The 15,932-nt window shown below is 46.5% G+C and overlaps 1 protein-coding gene across 1 annotated transcript in view; it reads left to right on the forward strand.

Moving 5' to 3' along the window:
* Window positions 1-15,932, forward strand: part of DLGAP3 (DLG associated protein 3) — a 78,640-nt gene that overhangs the window by 24,727 nt on the left and 37,981 nt on the right. Inside the window, exons 2-5 of the mRNA XM_049774667.1 lie at window positions 553-635; window positions 2,092-3,249; window positions 7,153-7,358; window positions 7,832-7,904. Of these exons, the coding sequence (XP_049630624.1) occupies window positions 2,143-3,249; window positions 7,153-7,358; window positions 7,832-7,904 (1,386 nt within the window). The 5' untranslated portion in view covers window positions 553-635; window positions 2,092-2,142. The remainder of the gene's footprint in view (window positions 1-552; window positions 636-2,091; window positions 3,250-7,152; window positions 7,359-7,831; window positions 7,905-15,932) is intronic.

Here is a 15,932-nt window from a genome sequence, read left to right on the forward strand (position 1 = left end):
GGGCCATGCCCAGTGATGGTCAGGGGTTACTCCTGGCTATGTGCTCAGAAATCACTCCTGTCTTGGGGGACCATATGACATGTCTGGGATTGAACTATGGTCTGTCGTAGGCTAGCGCCAGCAAGGCAGACGCCTTACTGCTCCGCGTCACCACTTTAGTCCCCCTAAAATAACTTCAGATGTATCTGGACTAGAAGCCCCATTGTGACAGGACCATACTTTAATCCCTCTATTAATTTTTCACTCAGTCTTAAGTGGTTGCTTTACAAATATTTGTAGAGTGGGATGGTATTTGAGGGCAGTGGCTCAGCACCATGGACAGATCACACAGACACCTGCAATTGGAGGTAGTCCAACCTTGGTTCATTTACATGTATTTGCATAATGAATCCAAGCTCATTTCCCTGGGGGTCCAGAGATTCTGCATCACGGGAGATCCAATCAGTATGTTTGGGGGGTTGGGGAGGGCAACTGTCAAGGCAGAGACCTGTTCTCTAAGTGTTCTGGGAGAATCTTTCCCTCATTGCTTAACACCCCTTTCTTTTCTGTCAGGAGCCAGTGGTCCTAAGTTTTCTGAAGTTAGGATTCTGCCTGTTGGTGGAGATCCTGACACCAAGGATGGGACACTCCGGATGGTGAGTGGTAAAAGGTTCTGGGAGGTGGGGATTAGATTCATACTATTTCAAATCAGAGGCAAAATTTAAGTTAGAATCTTGATTCAAAATGACTCACCCACTTACAGGCTTTGTCAACTCACCATTTTGAACCAAGTTTTTTCATGAGTAAATGTGGATAATATCTGCACATAAGATTAGTGGGATTGGAATCTATTAAGTATGTCCAGTACTTGGTCCATTGCAAGAACTCAGGAAATAAGGAGAGGAGCTGTGAGCAGGATGTGGAAGGAGCCTGCAGCACAGGGTTGGGGTAGGATGGTACAGGAAGGCGTAGGGTGGTACAGGGAGGCGGGGTGAATCTCAGAGGTGATGCTGTCTGGAATCTTGGAGGCTGTCATCTCTTTCTAGTCAGCAGATGGCCCAGGAGCCTGGTTTGGGGTGAGAGAGGGCACCGTCTGCCAGCTCCTCAGTCCCTGGACCCCCTGCTGGCACCCCTTCCTGCCATAGCTCCTATCCTGGCAGCTCTGGAGTCCTGATTGGAAGCATCTCTCCTAAGAGCTGATTTCTCTGTCTTGTATTCTTGGCAAACCTAGGATGAGGTCCAAAGGCCCTGATCCCAGTGCTTTCTCTTCAACATCTACCTGCCCTGCCAGCCCACTGTTCCCAGGAAGAGGAACTCCTGGGTCCTAACTCTAGTTCAGATATCAGATATTACCTCCAGAACCAGTATTTCTCCTCTTTATGTGTCTGCTCCCATAATCAATTCCCCACTAGGTTGGGAATGGCAGATAAGGGCAAAAGATGAGGGGAAAATTTTTGGGGATGTTTGGAAGAGGACGAAGGAGTCATCTCAGGTTATTCCTTCCTATCTCAGTCCTGGGGGCAGGGAGAGTGAGTCTGCTGCCAGATGGAAGGAGCAGGGTGTGGAAGGAAGGGGAGGGATTTTCTTGCAGAATCATGCTGGATATGTAGATCTGGGTGCTGTGTTCTCTCTGGTTACTGCTTCTGGGAGCTGAGCCCCTGGAGCCTGGCTCTTCTCAGCACTTGAAGTGGGTGGGGACAGTTGGGAGGTGTGGCTCTGTATCAGTTTGCCTTAAGCTTGTTAAAAGCTTGGTTTACCTAATGACTAGTTTCTCTGAACATTTTCCAAAATGTCTATTTGGTTACCCTTTTATTTTTGGTAACTGAAGGATTTTTCAAAAACCCATTTGTCTGATGTCATGTCCTCTTGGGAAAGCATATTTTATCAAATTTGCAGCATTTGATGAATGAGGGAATTGTCTTTTGCCCTTGTGTCTTCATCTAGTAAGACTGTTTTAAGGACTTTTAAACCCATTTGGGGAAAGATAGTACAATTAGTCACAATAAATGGATGTGTGTTACTTAAAGGGATGTAAGAATTCCTAATAAAAGAGAGTTTTCTGTGAAGTAGTCTGTTGTTCAACCTGCATCCCTTTTCTTGCTCTTTTTCCAGGAGCTTCCTGGGGCCTGGCCCCCAGCATCATGAAGAGCCTTTGCAGAGGCCATGAGGGGTTACCATGGCGACCGAGGCAGCCATCCCCGCCCAGCCCGCTTTGCTGACCAGCAGCATATGGACGTGGGTCCAGCTGTCAGGACCCCGTACCTGCTGGGCTCCGGGGAGGCCTTCTCCACCGAGCCCCGCTTCTGTGCCCCAAGAGCTGGCCTGGGACACCTTTCTCCTGAAGGGCCCTTGAGCCTGAGTGAGGGGCCATCTGTCGGCCCTGAGGGAGGGCCAGGGGGTGTTGGAGTTGGGGGGGGTAGCAGCACCTTCCCCAGGATGTACCCCGGCCAGGGCCCCTTCGACACCTGTGAAGACTGTGTGGGTCACCCACAGGGTAAGGGAGCCCCTCGACTGCCTCCTACACTCCTGGACCAGTTTGAAAAGCAGTTGCCAGTCCAACAAGATGGCTTCCACACACTCCCATACCAGCGTGGTCCAGCAGGGCCCGGGCCCGGGCCAGGGCCAGGGCCTGGCACTGCCCCAGAGCCCCGAAGCGAGAGCCCCAGCCGCATCCGGCACCTGGTTCACTCTGTGCAGAAGCTCTTTGCCAAGTCCCACTCTCTGGAGGCCCCAGGGAAGCGGGACTATAATGGGCCCAAGGCAGAGGGAAGAGGGAGCTCTGGGGGAGACAGCTATGTGGGCCCAAGCTCTGGAGGCCCCCACACTTCCCACCATCACCATCACCACCACCATCATCACCACCACCAATCCCGGCACAGCAAGAGGAGCAAAAGCAAGGACCGCAAGGGAGACGGGCGGCACCAGACCAAGGCCGCGGGCTGGTGGAGCTCAGATGACAACTTGGACAGTGACAGTGGCTTCCTGGCGGGTGGGCGCCCCCCTGGGGATCCTGGGGGTCCCTTCTGCCTCGAGGCTCCTGATGGGTCCTACCGGGACTTGAGCTTCAAGGGGCGCTCAAGCGGGTCAGAAGGCCGCTGTCTTGCCTGCACGGGCATGTCCATGTCGCTGGATGGCCAGTCGGTCAAGCGGAGTGCCTGGCATACCATGATGGTCAGCCAGGGCCGGGATGGATATCCAGGGCCTGGGCCCAGCAAGGGGCTCCTGGGTCCAGAGGCCAAGGCCAAAGCCAGGACTTACCACTATCTGCAGGTGAGACTTCGGTGGGAATGGGGAATGGGGCGTGCCACACTCAGAGTACGTCCCCAGGATAGGAACATTCTGCCCTGTCTCGCCATGTTATTTTGAATCCCTCTGGGAACCTCAGTCTCCCTGTTTGTGCAAAGTGTTATATGTCAGTGCAGGAAGATTGTTCCTGCCCTGGGCTTTGGACAAACTGCCAATGTTTGTCTCATAAAGTTGGAAATGGATAGGTTAGATAGGTGCCAGGTATGACCACTTAGCTCTCCATGGCTGTAGGCCCCCAGCACCATGGGGGGATTGGAGAGAGTTGGAATGAGTTCTTCTGCCCCAAAACCTCCTCCAGGCGTCTTTTCTGAAAAATATCTGTGCGGTTCAAAGTGTTTGAGGAGGACGGTCACTTCCTCATAGGATGAGACTTTGTGGAGGTTTGTTTCTGGGTAGGACGGCCAGGGAGACCATGGAAGAACCTTGGGAACCTGTTTTTCTGCTGGGCTTTTCTAGGCTGGGGACACAGAAGAGTCTGAGCTCCAGATCCCACAAGCAGGGCTCCCCAGGAGCGGCTGCTCCGGGCACTGGATGGCGTGTGTCCTCATTCTGTCTAATCACCTGGCCGCCGGGGAGGCCAGGTGAGGCGCTCTGACCCCTGCTTTTTCTGGAGGCCTCATCCACCTCCCTCTGTCCTCTCTCTGCCTTCTTATTATGATGCTGCCAGGGGCTCTTCTTCACCTCAAGGACCTCTTCCTGACCCCCAATGTATTCTCTTGAGCCGTTCCATAGCGTTAGGAGATTTTGGCATAGGTTCTTGAAATACAGCAGACATTGGATTCAACCCTAGGTTCATGCCTGCCATGGTATGAACTCATATTTCTTCATCTAAGTGCTCTCAGCTAGGAGTGAGTAGAGAAGGAAGCAGGGAGCATGACTGCCTTAGGGGGGGCACAGAAGAGTGACCCCACTTACCTCAGTTGATGGTGGCTAAGGGCTGCTCTGCACAGCTGCTATGAGGCCTCAGTCCTGCAGTCCTGAAATTGCTGAAGTCAATCCAGTGCACACAGGTGAATGAAGCCTCCTCAAGAGGTGGCAGAAGGTCTTCCTCTGTGTGGAGTGGGTATATAGTGCAGGGGGCAGACTTTGGGTGTCAATTTGGGTTTCACTTTGGGGTTTTCTGAGTACGGAACTCAAGAAAACTCAAGCTACCAGACAGGGCTATTGAGACGAAAGAAAGGGTGAAAGCTAGAAGGAAGGAGAGGTTAGAGAGGGACCCTCTTTGCTTGCCTCCCCCTACCAACACCCCCCCCCATGCCTCCATCAGGGCCAGGGACTTTTCTAAACCGAGACTGAAAGGGCCCAGCAGGAGGGACAGGAGGTAGTTGAGCCCCATCCTTGGAGGACACTCATGGCTCTGTGCTGCTTCTCCAGGGCTGCTCTGACCTCCCTGGGGGCTTCCTCTTTAACATGCACCTCACATAGCCCTGCAGAGGCCTGCAAGTTCTGCAGTGGCCATCGTGGGAACTTGCAGTGTGGAGGAACGTGACCTGGCTGCCCCAGCTGCCTGCCTGCCTTGGGGAAAGGGCACGACTTATAGGGGCTTGGGCTCCAGAGGTGCTCTGGGGTGGGCGGGGCTCCAAACTGCCTGCTGCTCTCCTGACACAGATCCCTCAGATCAGATATTTTTGATGAATTCCCAGCCCTTTTGCCAAGACCCTGTTTTTTTTCTCGAGTCCAGCTCTTACCTTCTTCTTCAACCCTTTTCCACGCAGGAAAACCTCACCTCTGCCTATGTGCTCCACTTTTCATGTATGCTGGCCTCTCTCTGGGAGTTTCTTCCTGGGGTCCTATCCCAGCCCTGGGATCTGGTTCTCATATTGATCTCTATGTCCTCACCTAGACTTATCCCTTCCCTAAGCATTCTTCTCACAGGCCTGGTCTTTACAACAGGTGTTTGAAATCTCTCCCTATCCAATCCACTCCCCAACAAGCCTTCATTGATGCCTCGTTCTACACAGTGGAGACCCCCTCCCTCTGATCATGGGCTCTGTACCTTCCTCTCAACAAGCCTCTGTACATTCATCTAGAGCCACAGTTAACCTCATCCCCTTCCTTCTTGACTGAGAAGCCAGGAATACCCACCCCAGCTCATCCCTCCAGCAGTACCCGAGCTCCTCTTCTGGTCTCCAGATTGTTCCTGAATGTTGAAAGGCCATCTTTATTTTGACTGGCTCTGTCTCTCATCCTAACAAAATACCCCTAGATTCTCCCCCACCCCACATATCTTTTCTGCTGTCTCTTGCCTTTTCTTTATGTGCAGGTTCTTGGAGGACAGATTCCACTTCTTGCCTTTTCTGTCCCCTCTACTGTAGTCAGATTTCTACATCCCAGCCATGGTTGACTGTGGTTACTCAGAGTCACTTGGCAGCTCTTATTAAAAGATACCATGCAGTACTTTGAATAGCAATTGTCTACCTTTACTAAGAGATGGGCAGTCCATATTAGCTTGGTTGCCCTTTCCACCACCCCTGGCATGTCCGTATAAGTATCATGGCCAATTCATAGACAAGGAAACCAAGGCCTCAGAATCAATTAGTTCTGCACAAGTTCTTCTAGTTAGCAAGTGATGAAGCCAGAAATTGAACATGGAGCTCTCCAACTCTGGAACCCAATGACTAACCTTTGAATGCACTGTGGCATTTGACATTATCAGCTCCTTTTCTTCTTGAAATGTCGCCTGTTCTTGTGACATGGCATTCTGCTGACTTCACTCCTACCCTCTGCCCACTCCTTTTCAGGTGACTGCATTGACTCCTCTTCCTTTGCCTGCAGTCCCTTTTGAAATGTCAGTGGATCCCTCCCCAGCTCTTTCACCTTCCCCCCAGACCATTTTTGTTCACTCCTATGGATTCAGATGCTGCCCAGGACTATCTTCAGTCCACATCTTTCCAATGAGCTCCAGAACTGAACATCCAACCACCTCCTCATCTGGCTCTGATAGACTCCAAAGGTTCCATCCTGAACCTCTCCCCTTCTCCCCCGACTTGATTTCTATGAGATTCTGTGGCTCCGTGAGCGACAGCACCATCCCTCATGTCCTCAGCCAGCAGCCTCCCCCTTATCCTGAATTCCTCCCCGCCCCCTCACTCCCCACATGTAATCAGGCTCACTGATGCTCCTCAACACCTCTCATTTCCATCTCTTCTTCCCCCTCATTGTCATTGTCTTAATTTAGGCTTCATCATCTCTTGCCTGGATAACAGCATCAGCCTCCTAATTGATCTTCCTCTTGCCACTTGAGCCCCTGCCTTGCTCCTGGCCCTGCAAACTCCATCCTCCACTTGGTCTGTCTGAATGGTCTTCCTCATGCCTAGACTTGTCTCCCCGGCCCCTCGCAGGGAAGTCAGGGGAGAGAAAGGGAGGACTTGGGATGGAAGCGGCAGCAGCTGAAGAAATGAAGGAAGGGTCATAGGTGCCTGGGGTCAGTTATAAAGGGATATAAGTTGGGGTGGGGTTGACAGCTTGCTTTGGTCCCTGCTTTTCTTTTTTTTAGGGGGGCGGTCACACCTGGCAGTGCTCAGGGGACCTTATGGATGCCGGAATTCGAACTACCGTCCTTCTGCATACAAGACAAATGCTTTCCCTCCATGCTATCTCTCCGGTCCCGGTCCCTGCTTTTCAACCCCTTGGCCCCTGGCATGTCAATGTCTGACTATAAAATTTACCTCTTAAGTATGGAAAGATCTAAGGAGGCTTCTCTCATAAGGGTTCCCTGAGAACCTGCCCAGGCTCCCACTACTGAGAGTGCCCTGCTTGAGTGGGGCATAGAGCACTTCCTGATGGCAGTGGGAGGACCGGAAAGAGGGTCTCGCTTTCCAGATTTTCTGGGTTGTTGTCTGAGAGACGAGGTCCCTGTTCCTCCAGGTGCCACAGGATGACTGGGGGGGTTACCCCACCGGGGGCAAGGATGGGGAGATCCCTTGCCGCAGGATGCGGAGTGGCAGCTACATCAAAGCCATGGGGGATGAGGAGAGCGGAGACTCAGATGGCAGCCCCAAGACATCCCCCAAAGCAATCGCCCGACGCTTCACCTCCCGCCGCTCCTCCAGTGTGGACCAGGCCCGGATCAAGTAAGGAAGGAAGGAGCGGGTGGGAACAGATCCCGCAGGAGATGTGGTATGGGTTTCTTGCTTTGGGTTCACCTGGGGACAGTCGCTGGGCACCGCAAAAGAGGAGTTCTTGGTGTGGCCCCTCCCTATCTGAAAGTCTGGGATAGTTCCTTTATCTAGTAGTCTGGGGTGAGGACCTCTGGGGCCAGAACTTGCTCATGAGCCCAAGATGTACTGTTGCCCTCACCCCACCCACCTACCAGACCCCTGTTCTGAATCTGGCTTTTTTTTTTTTTGGTTTTTGGGCCACACCCGGCGGTGCTCAGGGGTTACTCCTGGCTGTCTGCTCAGAAATAGCTCCTGGCAGGCACGGGGGACCATATGGGACACCGGGTTCGAACCAACCACCTTTGGTCCTGGATCGGTTGCTTGCAAGGCAAACACCACTGTGCTATCTCCCCGGGTCCTGAATCTGGCATTTTGATATCTTCCAGCTGCTGCGTCCCACCCCGGATCCATCCCCGGAGCTCCATCCATGGCTACAGCCGCTCCCTTACCACTGGACAGGTAGGGATGGGAAGCCCTATGCTCTGCCTTCTTGGCAGGCATCTGTCTGTGCAGAGTGTGGGGCTGGGCCCAGGGTGCTTGCTGTGAGACTGTTGGGGGACCTTTCAAAGTCATGTCCTTCGACATCAGCAAGCGACCTCCAAGTAAAGGGCTTGTCAGAGTAACATCAGTCCCTAGCGTTTCTCGAGAGCTTCTAGTTCTGACTGTTCTCCCAGGCCATCCCACTTCCAAGGCAGGCCCAAGTGACCAGACAGGGAATGGCCAAGCAGAATCAGCTCAGATCTGACTTACCATTCTTTGCCCTGTCTGCTCTGAGGGTCTTTTAACAAGGATTTTTCCCTTAAAGTGACGATAGCAATGATGCTTATCTCATAGGGAGTTTATGAGAGTTCAGTTGGTGTTTCATAAATGAGAGTTCCATACTTTAGGATAGCCTTTCCCCTTAACGAAATGAAACCAGAGGCGGCCAGCTTAAAACAGAAAGCTGCACAAGGCTTTGAATTCTAGCTCAGCTCCTTCCCAGCTGAGTGACCTGGGGCAAGTTACTTGACTCTTTGAGCCCCAGTTTTCCTACTTAAAAATAGGCATCGTAATACTGTTCTTGGCACAGAGCCAGCACTCAGTAAAGGTTAGCTATTTTTACTGTTTGCTGGAGGGGGAAAAAAGCAATGCAAAAAAGCAACGCAAAAGGCTGTCCACATTGGCTTCTATTGTTTGCTGTTGCAGATACTCAGCATTTTTTGTTACATTTCCTGAATCAGGCAATCTGATTGGCACAGCTGTCTTTTCCTCTCAGCCCAGTTTATTTTGCTAAACTCACTAGTTCATGTCCAGCTCTCATTTGATTTCTCCACCCACAGGAACACACCCAGCACAATTACCGCTGCTTTTCTGCCTCCAATACCTTGCTCATTTGACTTTTAAGGACGCCACACTTTTTAAGTTCTCCCAGATACTCTCCCGGCTGCTTCCATGAGCTCATCGTGGTTCATGCTTGGAATATGAACGAGAGAGCCTGAGCTTGATGATGCCCAAATATATATCTCCAGGCCAGATCCTCCCTTAAATGCCAGGCATATTTTTCTAATTGCATTGAAATTGCACTTGAATATATAGAAAATGTGACATGTATAAACTAAACTATTAGCTTCCCACAGCCCCTACCCCAATTCCCTTTTCATGTCCATGATTATCTGCACCTCATGGAATGCCAGGGCTCAAGCATTCTAGGATCTCTGGGTTAGAAGCACCAAATCCAGTCCCAGTTCCTTTCTTTCATATCACATTTGCAATCCTTCGGCAGTTCTTGGGGGTCCCGCCTTTATGGTCTATACAGGACCCTTGTTCCCCACACCTTGACTGCCATCATTCTAGTCCCTGTGACCACAGTCCTCTGCCTGGACCACAGCAGTTCCTTTTCACTGGCCTCTTGCCTTGTCCTTGTTCTATTTCATTCTCTCAAAATGACCATTTAAAAATAGAAATAGAGGGGCCGGAGAGAGAGAGTGAGCCTTGCATGCGGTTTCCTAAATTTAATCTCCAGTTCACCATATAGTCCCTCAAGCTTTTCCAGAAGTGACCCCTAAGTACAGAATCCCACTGCTCCGGCCCCACATTAACGTATTTTTTATTTATTTAAAAATTATTTTTATTGAGGTACCAGGATTTACAACACTTAATTAAAAATTTTCATGGAGGTGATGGTCCAACATCACACCCACGCCATCTGAGAGTCTGCTTCCCCCACCAGTGTCTCAAAGACTCTTCCTGACTACCTCCTCATATAAAATCATCACATTTTTAGCCCTATGCCTTTCCTGTTTCCTTCTCCTTCTTAGTATTATAAAATCTAGTATCATGCAGACATACCATGTTTCTTCTGGTAGATAGGACTTAAAATCTTGGCTTTATAGAAGCAGTCTAATGCCCTTGAGATGTCGCTTTATTTTCTCTAATCATGCTTTTGCTTGTAAGTCTATATTTTTGTTTGGTATTGCTCTAGAACATCTTTTTACATACTTTAAAACACTTGTTTCCTATGTCTTAGGTATGTCTTTTCTAAATAGTTTATAGCTAAAGTTGATTTTATATCCATTCTGATATTTGCTTAAGAGTTCAGTACATGTATTGTGATGACTGATATGCTTGAATTTATTTCTTTTATTGAAGTTGTATCTTCTATTTTTCCTGCCTTTGTGCATTGCTTTTCTACTTTACTGTGGTCAGTTTGGGTTTCTTCATTCCTCCTCCCTGCCCCCAAAATACCATATAGTTTTGGTTTTTACATATTTTAATTCTTTGTAGTTATGCTAATAATTTTTTGTTTCATTCTGTTTTGGGGCCACTCCTGGTTGTGGTCAGGGGTTACTCCTGACTTTGTATTTAGAAATCATTCCTAGCGGTGTTCAGGAGACCATATGGGATGCCAGAATATCAAATCAGGGTTGGCCATGTGCAAGGCTGTACTATCTCTCTGGCCCCTCTAATAATTTTTATGCGCATATTTGACTTAGCAAAGCCTGAAGTTGACATTTGCTGACTTTCTCCTCCAAAATGCAAATACCTTAGAATTCTTTAATTTTGACTACTTCGTGTGTGTGTGTGTGTGTGTGTGTGTGTGTGTGTGTGTGTATGTATGTGTATGTAAGTTTAAATTTTCAGTTCTACTTGATTTTTAATCTTAAAAATTAGGGATTTTTTGTTTGTTTATTTTGCTTTGTTTTTGTGTCATACCCAGCAATACTCCTGGCCTTAGGAGGAATTACTCCTGTCAGTGCTTGGGGGACCATATGGGATGCCAGAGATTGAACCGGGGTTGGGCACATGTGAGGCAAGCACTTTATCTGCTGTACTATCTCTCCAGTCCCCAAAATTAGTATTCTTATTGGTGTTGCATTTATGATATTTGTACTTTATTATGGGGACTCCACCCTGTCACTATAGCTTTCTACATTTTGGGGGGTGGGACCACACCCAGAAGTGCTCAGGGACTTTTTCTGGCTCTGTGTTTAGGGATCACTCCTGACAGACTCAAAAAGCCATATGGGATGCTTGGGATTGAACCCAGGTCAACCACGTGCAAAGTAAGCACCCTACCCGCAGTATTATGACTTTAGCTTCGAGCTTCCTTATTTTCATCACTTTCTTTTTAAGTATATTCTCTGGTACATTTTTCTCTAGTGATCACCTGTGAGTATCAAACTCTGCCTTATATTAACAGTTAAAAAAATCACACACAGGAAACCCTCAGTGCTTAACATAAAGTAGCTTATTATAGAATTCTATAGGTTAATCTTTGTTTTCTTTTAGACCTTTAATTTTGAGATATTCCTTTGTCATCTGTCTTCTCTTGTTCCCTGGGAAGCCTGTTTTTAATTTAATTGTCTTTGTAGGAAATTTTCATTTCTTTCTGATTGCTGTTGAGCTCTTGTCTTTGATTTTGAAGCCCTGCAGTTTCACTGTGATACGAGTGTGTGCTACCTGAATCTGAATATTTGCATCTTCCAGCAAATTTGAAAGATTCTCTCATGGTTACTAATGCTGGTCTATTTTTGTTCATCTTTTACTTTTTAATTTTTTACTTTCTTTTAGTCACAATCTACTGATACTGGGGGAGTTCCTGTCCATTCACACTTAATGTGATTATTTATATGTTTGGATTGCATCATATCATTCTGGTTTCTCTTTATTTTTGATTTTTTTTTGATTTTTGGGTCATCTCTCCAGCCCCTCTATTTTTTTTTGTTTTTTTTGTTTTTTTTTTTTTTTTGTTTTTGGGTCACACTGGACAGCGCTCAGGGGTTACTCCTGGCTCTATGCTCAGAAATTGCTCCTGGCAGGCTCAGGGGGACCATATGGGATGCCGGAATTCGAACCACCAACCTTCTACATGAAAGGCTAACGCCTTACCTCCATGCTATCTCTCCAGCCCCAATAATTTTTATGTGCATATTTGACTTAGCAAAGCCTGAAGATGACATTTGCTTACTTTCTCCTCAATAATGCAAAGACCTTAGAACACTTAAATTTTGACTACTTCTGGCCAGGGGTTACTCCTGGCTCAGCACTCAGAAATTACTCCTGGCAGGTTCAGGGGACCATATGGAATGCCAGGGATTGAACCCGGATTTGCTGCATGAAAGGCAAAGACATTACCCACTGTGCTATTGCTCCTGCCCAACTTGTTTCTCTTTTCTCTAGTATTTTCCTTTGTGTTAAGTAAATATTTTAAGGAACCATTATTAATTCTTTTGTTATTCACTCCCTTCTGCATATTATTTGAGTTATTAGTGGTAACTTTAGGAATTAGAATGTGTACCTAAGCTTATTGAAATCTATTCTGGTAAAATAGAGAAGCTTGCTCCAATAGATCTCTTTTCTCTTTTCCTTCTCTGTGCTATTATTATCATACTATATGTTACTATGTATATGTTATAAACCTAACAATTATCATAGTCAAATTATGGTATTATGATAATTGCTTTGTACAGCTTTATGTCTTAATGAAATGGGAAGAGGGCCAGGCTGCTGGTTCAAAGGACAGAAGCACATGCTTTGCATGTGGGGAGCCTCAGCGTCAAGCCCCAACATTTTGTGGTTCCCTGAGCACTGCTGGGAGTGCTGATCCCTGATCAGCATGCTCAGAGAAATCCAAACACTTCCAGGTGTGTCTCCTCCCAATCTCCACCTCCAAAAATGAAGAAACAAAAAGAAAACATATGAAAAAGTATTTTTAGGGGCCAGAGAAATAGCATGGAGGTAGGGCATTTGCTTTTCATGCAGAAGGACAGTGGTTTGAATCCCAGCATCTCATATGGTCCCCTGAGCCTGCAAGGAGTGATTTCTGAGCACAGAGCCAGTAGTAACCCCCCCCCCCCAAAAAAAAAAAAAAAAAAAGAAAAAGAAAAAGTACTTTTAGAGTTTTCTGTACTTGCCATTCATGGTGCTTTTTATTTTTTTTCTTCCTGTGGATTTCAGTTACCATTAATTATCAGTTATTTTTTAAAACTGGACAAGTTTCTAATACTATTTATTTCTTCATTGTTATTATTTGATGGTAAGGTATATGAGGAGGGTAGAGAAGGAGGAAGAGATAGAGAGACGAAGAGAATGTGGGCTTTTCCAGAGGGGAGAAAAAAGGCAATTATGATCTGAAGTTAAGATGTTGAGATGCAGGTGACCCTAGAATGGGGATATACTCTATTAACATTTTTCGGGGGGCCACACCCAGTGACGCTCAGGGGTTACTCCTGGCTATGTGCTCAGAAATCGCTCCTGGCTTGGGGACCATATGGGACGCTGGGGGATCAAACCACCATCCGTTCTAGGTCAGCGCGTGCAAGGCAAACGCCCTACTGCTTGTGTCATCATGCGTGCCCCTCTATTAAGATTTCTTATAAAATAATTTACTAACAGGAGCTGGAGCAGTAGCACAGCAGTAGGGGTTTGTTTTGCATGCAGCTGACCCAGGACGGACCGAGGTTAGAATCCCCAGTGTCCCATATGGTCCCCCAAGCCAGGAACGTTTTCTGAGCACATAGCCAGGAGTAACCCCTGATCGTCATCAGGTGTGGCCCATAAACCAACCCCTCCCCCCAAAAAGAATAATTTACTAGCAATAAATTATTCAGTTTATCTTTCTTTTCTTTTTTTTTTTTTTTTTTGGTTTTTGGGCCACACCCTGTGACGCTCAGGGGTTACTCCTGGCTATGCGCTCAGAAGTTGCTCCTGGCTTCTTGGGGGACCATATGGGACGCCGGGGCATCGAACCTCGGTCTGTCCTAGGCTAGCGCAGGCAAGGCAGGCACCTTACCTCCAGCGCCACCGTCCGGCCCCAATCTTTATTTTCAAATTTAAATTTCTTCTTATTTTTTTATTTATTTTATTTTTTGGTTTTGGTGCCATATCTAACACTGCTTGAGGTTACTTTCAACTTTGTGTTTATGGGTCACTCCCAGTGGTGTTCAGGGGTCCAGACAGTGTGAGAGACTCCACCTGGCCTCCTACATGTGCTCAGTTCTTTGAATTATCTCTCTGGATTGGTTTCTTTATTTTCATTTTCTATTTTAAAAATCCTCAAAAAAATGGGCCGAAGTGACAGCACAGTGATAGGGTGTTGTTAGCCTTGCATGCAGATGACCTGAGTTGACCCGGGCTCAATTTCTGGCATCCCAGCAGGTTCCCTGAACCTGCCAGGAGCAATTTCTGAGTGCAGAGCCAGGAGTGTCTCCTGAGCACCACCTGGTGTGGCCCTCCCCGCCAAAAATTCCTCAAATATATATTTCATACCTTCTTTATGCAGTCATATACTGAGAGGACATGAGTTCTTTCATATCTTATCAACTAAATGTCATGCTGCAATCAATATTTGGGTAGATACATGTTTGTGATAATATCTATATTCTTTGAATGAATACCCAGAAAAATGGATCATATGGCAACTATTTTTAGATCTTTATTGTTGTTGTTGTTGTTTGGTTTTTGGGTCACACCTGGCAGCTATCAGGGGTCACTCCTGGCTCTATGCTCAGAAATAGCTCCTGGCAGGCTAGGGGGACCATATTGGATACCGGAATTCGAACCACCATCCTTCTGCATGCAAGGCAAACACCCTACCTCCATGCTATCTCTCTGGCCCCTGTTTTTAGATCTTTGAGGATGCTTCATGCTATTCTCCAAAAATGGTTGCACCAATTTATATTCTTATTTATTTTATTTCCGAAGGCTAGTTTTGCTGAATGTAGAATTCCTGGTTGACAGGAACTTTGTTCTTTGAATATACTATTCCACTCCTCTGGGATTCATTGTTTCTGATGAAAAGCCAATTGTTAATTCTATTGCTGTTTTCCTGTGTTTGATGAATTGTTTCTCTCTCGCTTCTCTTAAGACTTTCTCTTTGATGGTATCTTTTAGTATTTTATGTAATGTATTTGGGTATGATCTCTTTTAGTTATTAACCTTTTTGGATTCAGTAAACTGCTTTAATTTGTAAATTCGTGTTTTTCATCAAAATCAGAAAGTTTTGAGTCATTATTTCTGAAAATAGTTTTGTTCCTCATTTTTATTCTGAGATTCAAATTCTATATGTTATATATGTGGGCTTAATGATCTCTCATATATCTCTGATACTCTGTTAATTTTTATTCAATATTTTTCTCTGATTAACTTGTACTAATCTATCTTAAAATCTTTCTCCCCCTGACTCCCATTTTTTGGATGGGTTGAGAAAGAGCTTTATTTGGCAACAAGGTGGCAGGTTGAAAGATGGCTAACTCTTGTCCTCAGAGCAGTCATTTTGTCTGTACAGACCAGCTCTTTTCAAGTTTAATGATAATTGCATTTAAAAATTGGTTTCAGGGCCCGGAGAGATAGCACAGCGGCATTTGCCTTGCAAGCAGCCGATCCAGGACCAAAGGTGATTGGTTTGAATTCCAATGTCCCATATGGTCCCCCGTGCCTGCCAGGAGTAACCCCTGAGCACTGCCGGGTATGGCCCAAAAACCAAAAAAAAAAAAAAAATTTGGTTTCATCAGAGGGTAGAGTGATAGTACAGCAGGTAAGGGTGTTTGCTTTGCACATGGATGATCCGGATTCAGTTCGGGGTATCTCGTCTGACCCTCCCACCCCAGAGCCCACCAGGAATAATTCTTGAGTGCAGAAATAAAACAAACATAAATTTCTCTGATTGAACTAACAGCATTATAACATTAAGTAACATTGTACTTAAACATTAAGTAGTTTATAATGCATCATTATAGATGAGTAACTATGCTATTATTTTTCACCTCCGAGCCCTTCTAATGAGTTAAAATTCTTAGTTATTGTACTCTTTGGTTTCAGAATTTTTATTTCACTCTTATCTTTTTAAAAAAATATTCTATCAATATGTTGGGATTTTCTATTAAGTGAATTGGAGTCATGCTTTTAAATAGTTAAACATCTCTTTAGCTTTTTAAATGTATTTATAAAGCTGCTTTGTAAGATGAGAAATAAAATTTGGGGGAGCATTCCCATTTTTCTTGTTTGCTT

The sequence above is a fragment of the Suncus etruscus genome, chromosome 6 (assembly GCF_024139225.1).
Source record: "Suncus etruscus isolate mSunEtr1 chromosome 6, mSunEtr1.pri.cur, whole genome shotgun sequence".
In the NCBI taxonomy this organism is placed as follows: domain Eukaryota; kingdom Metazoa; phylum Chordata; class Mammalia; order Eulipotyphla; family Soricidae; genus Suncus; species Suncus etruscus.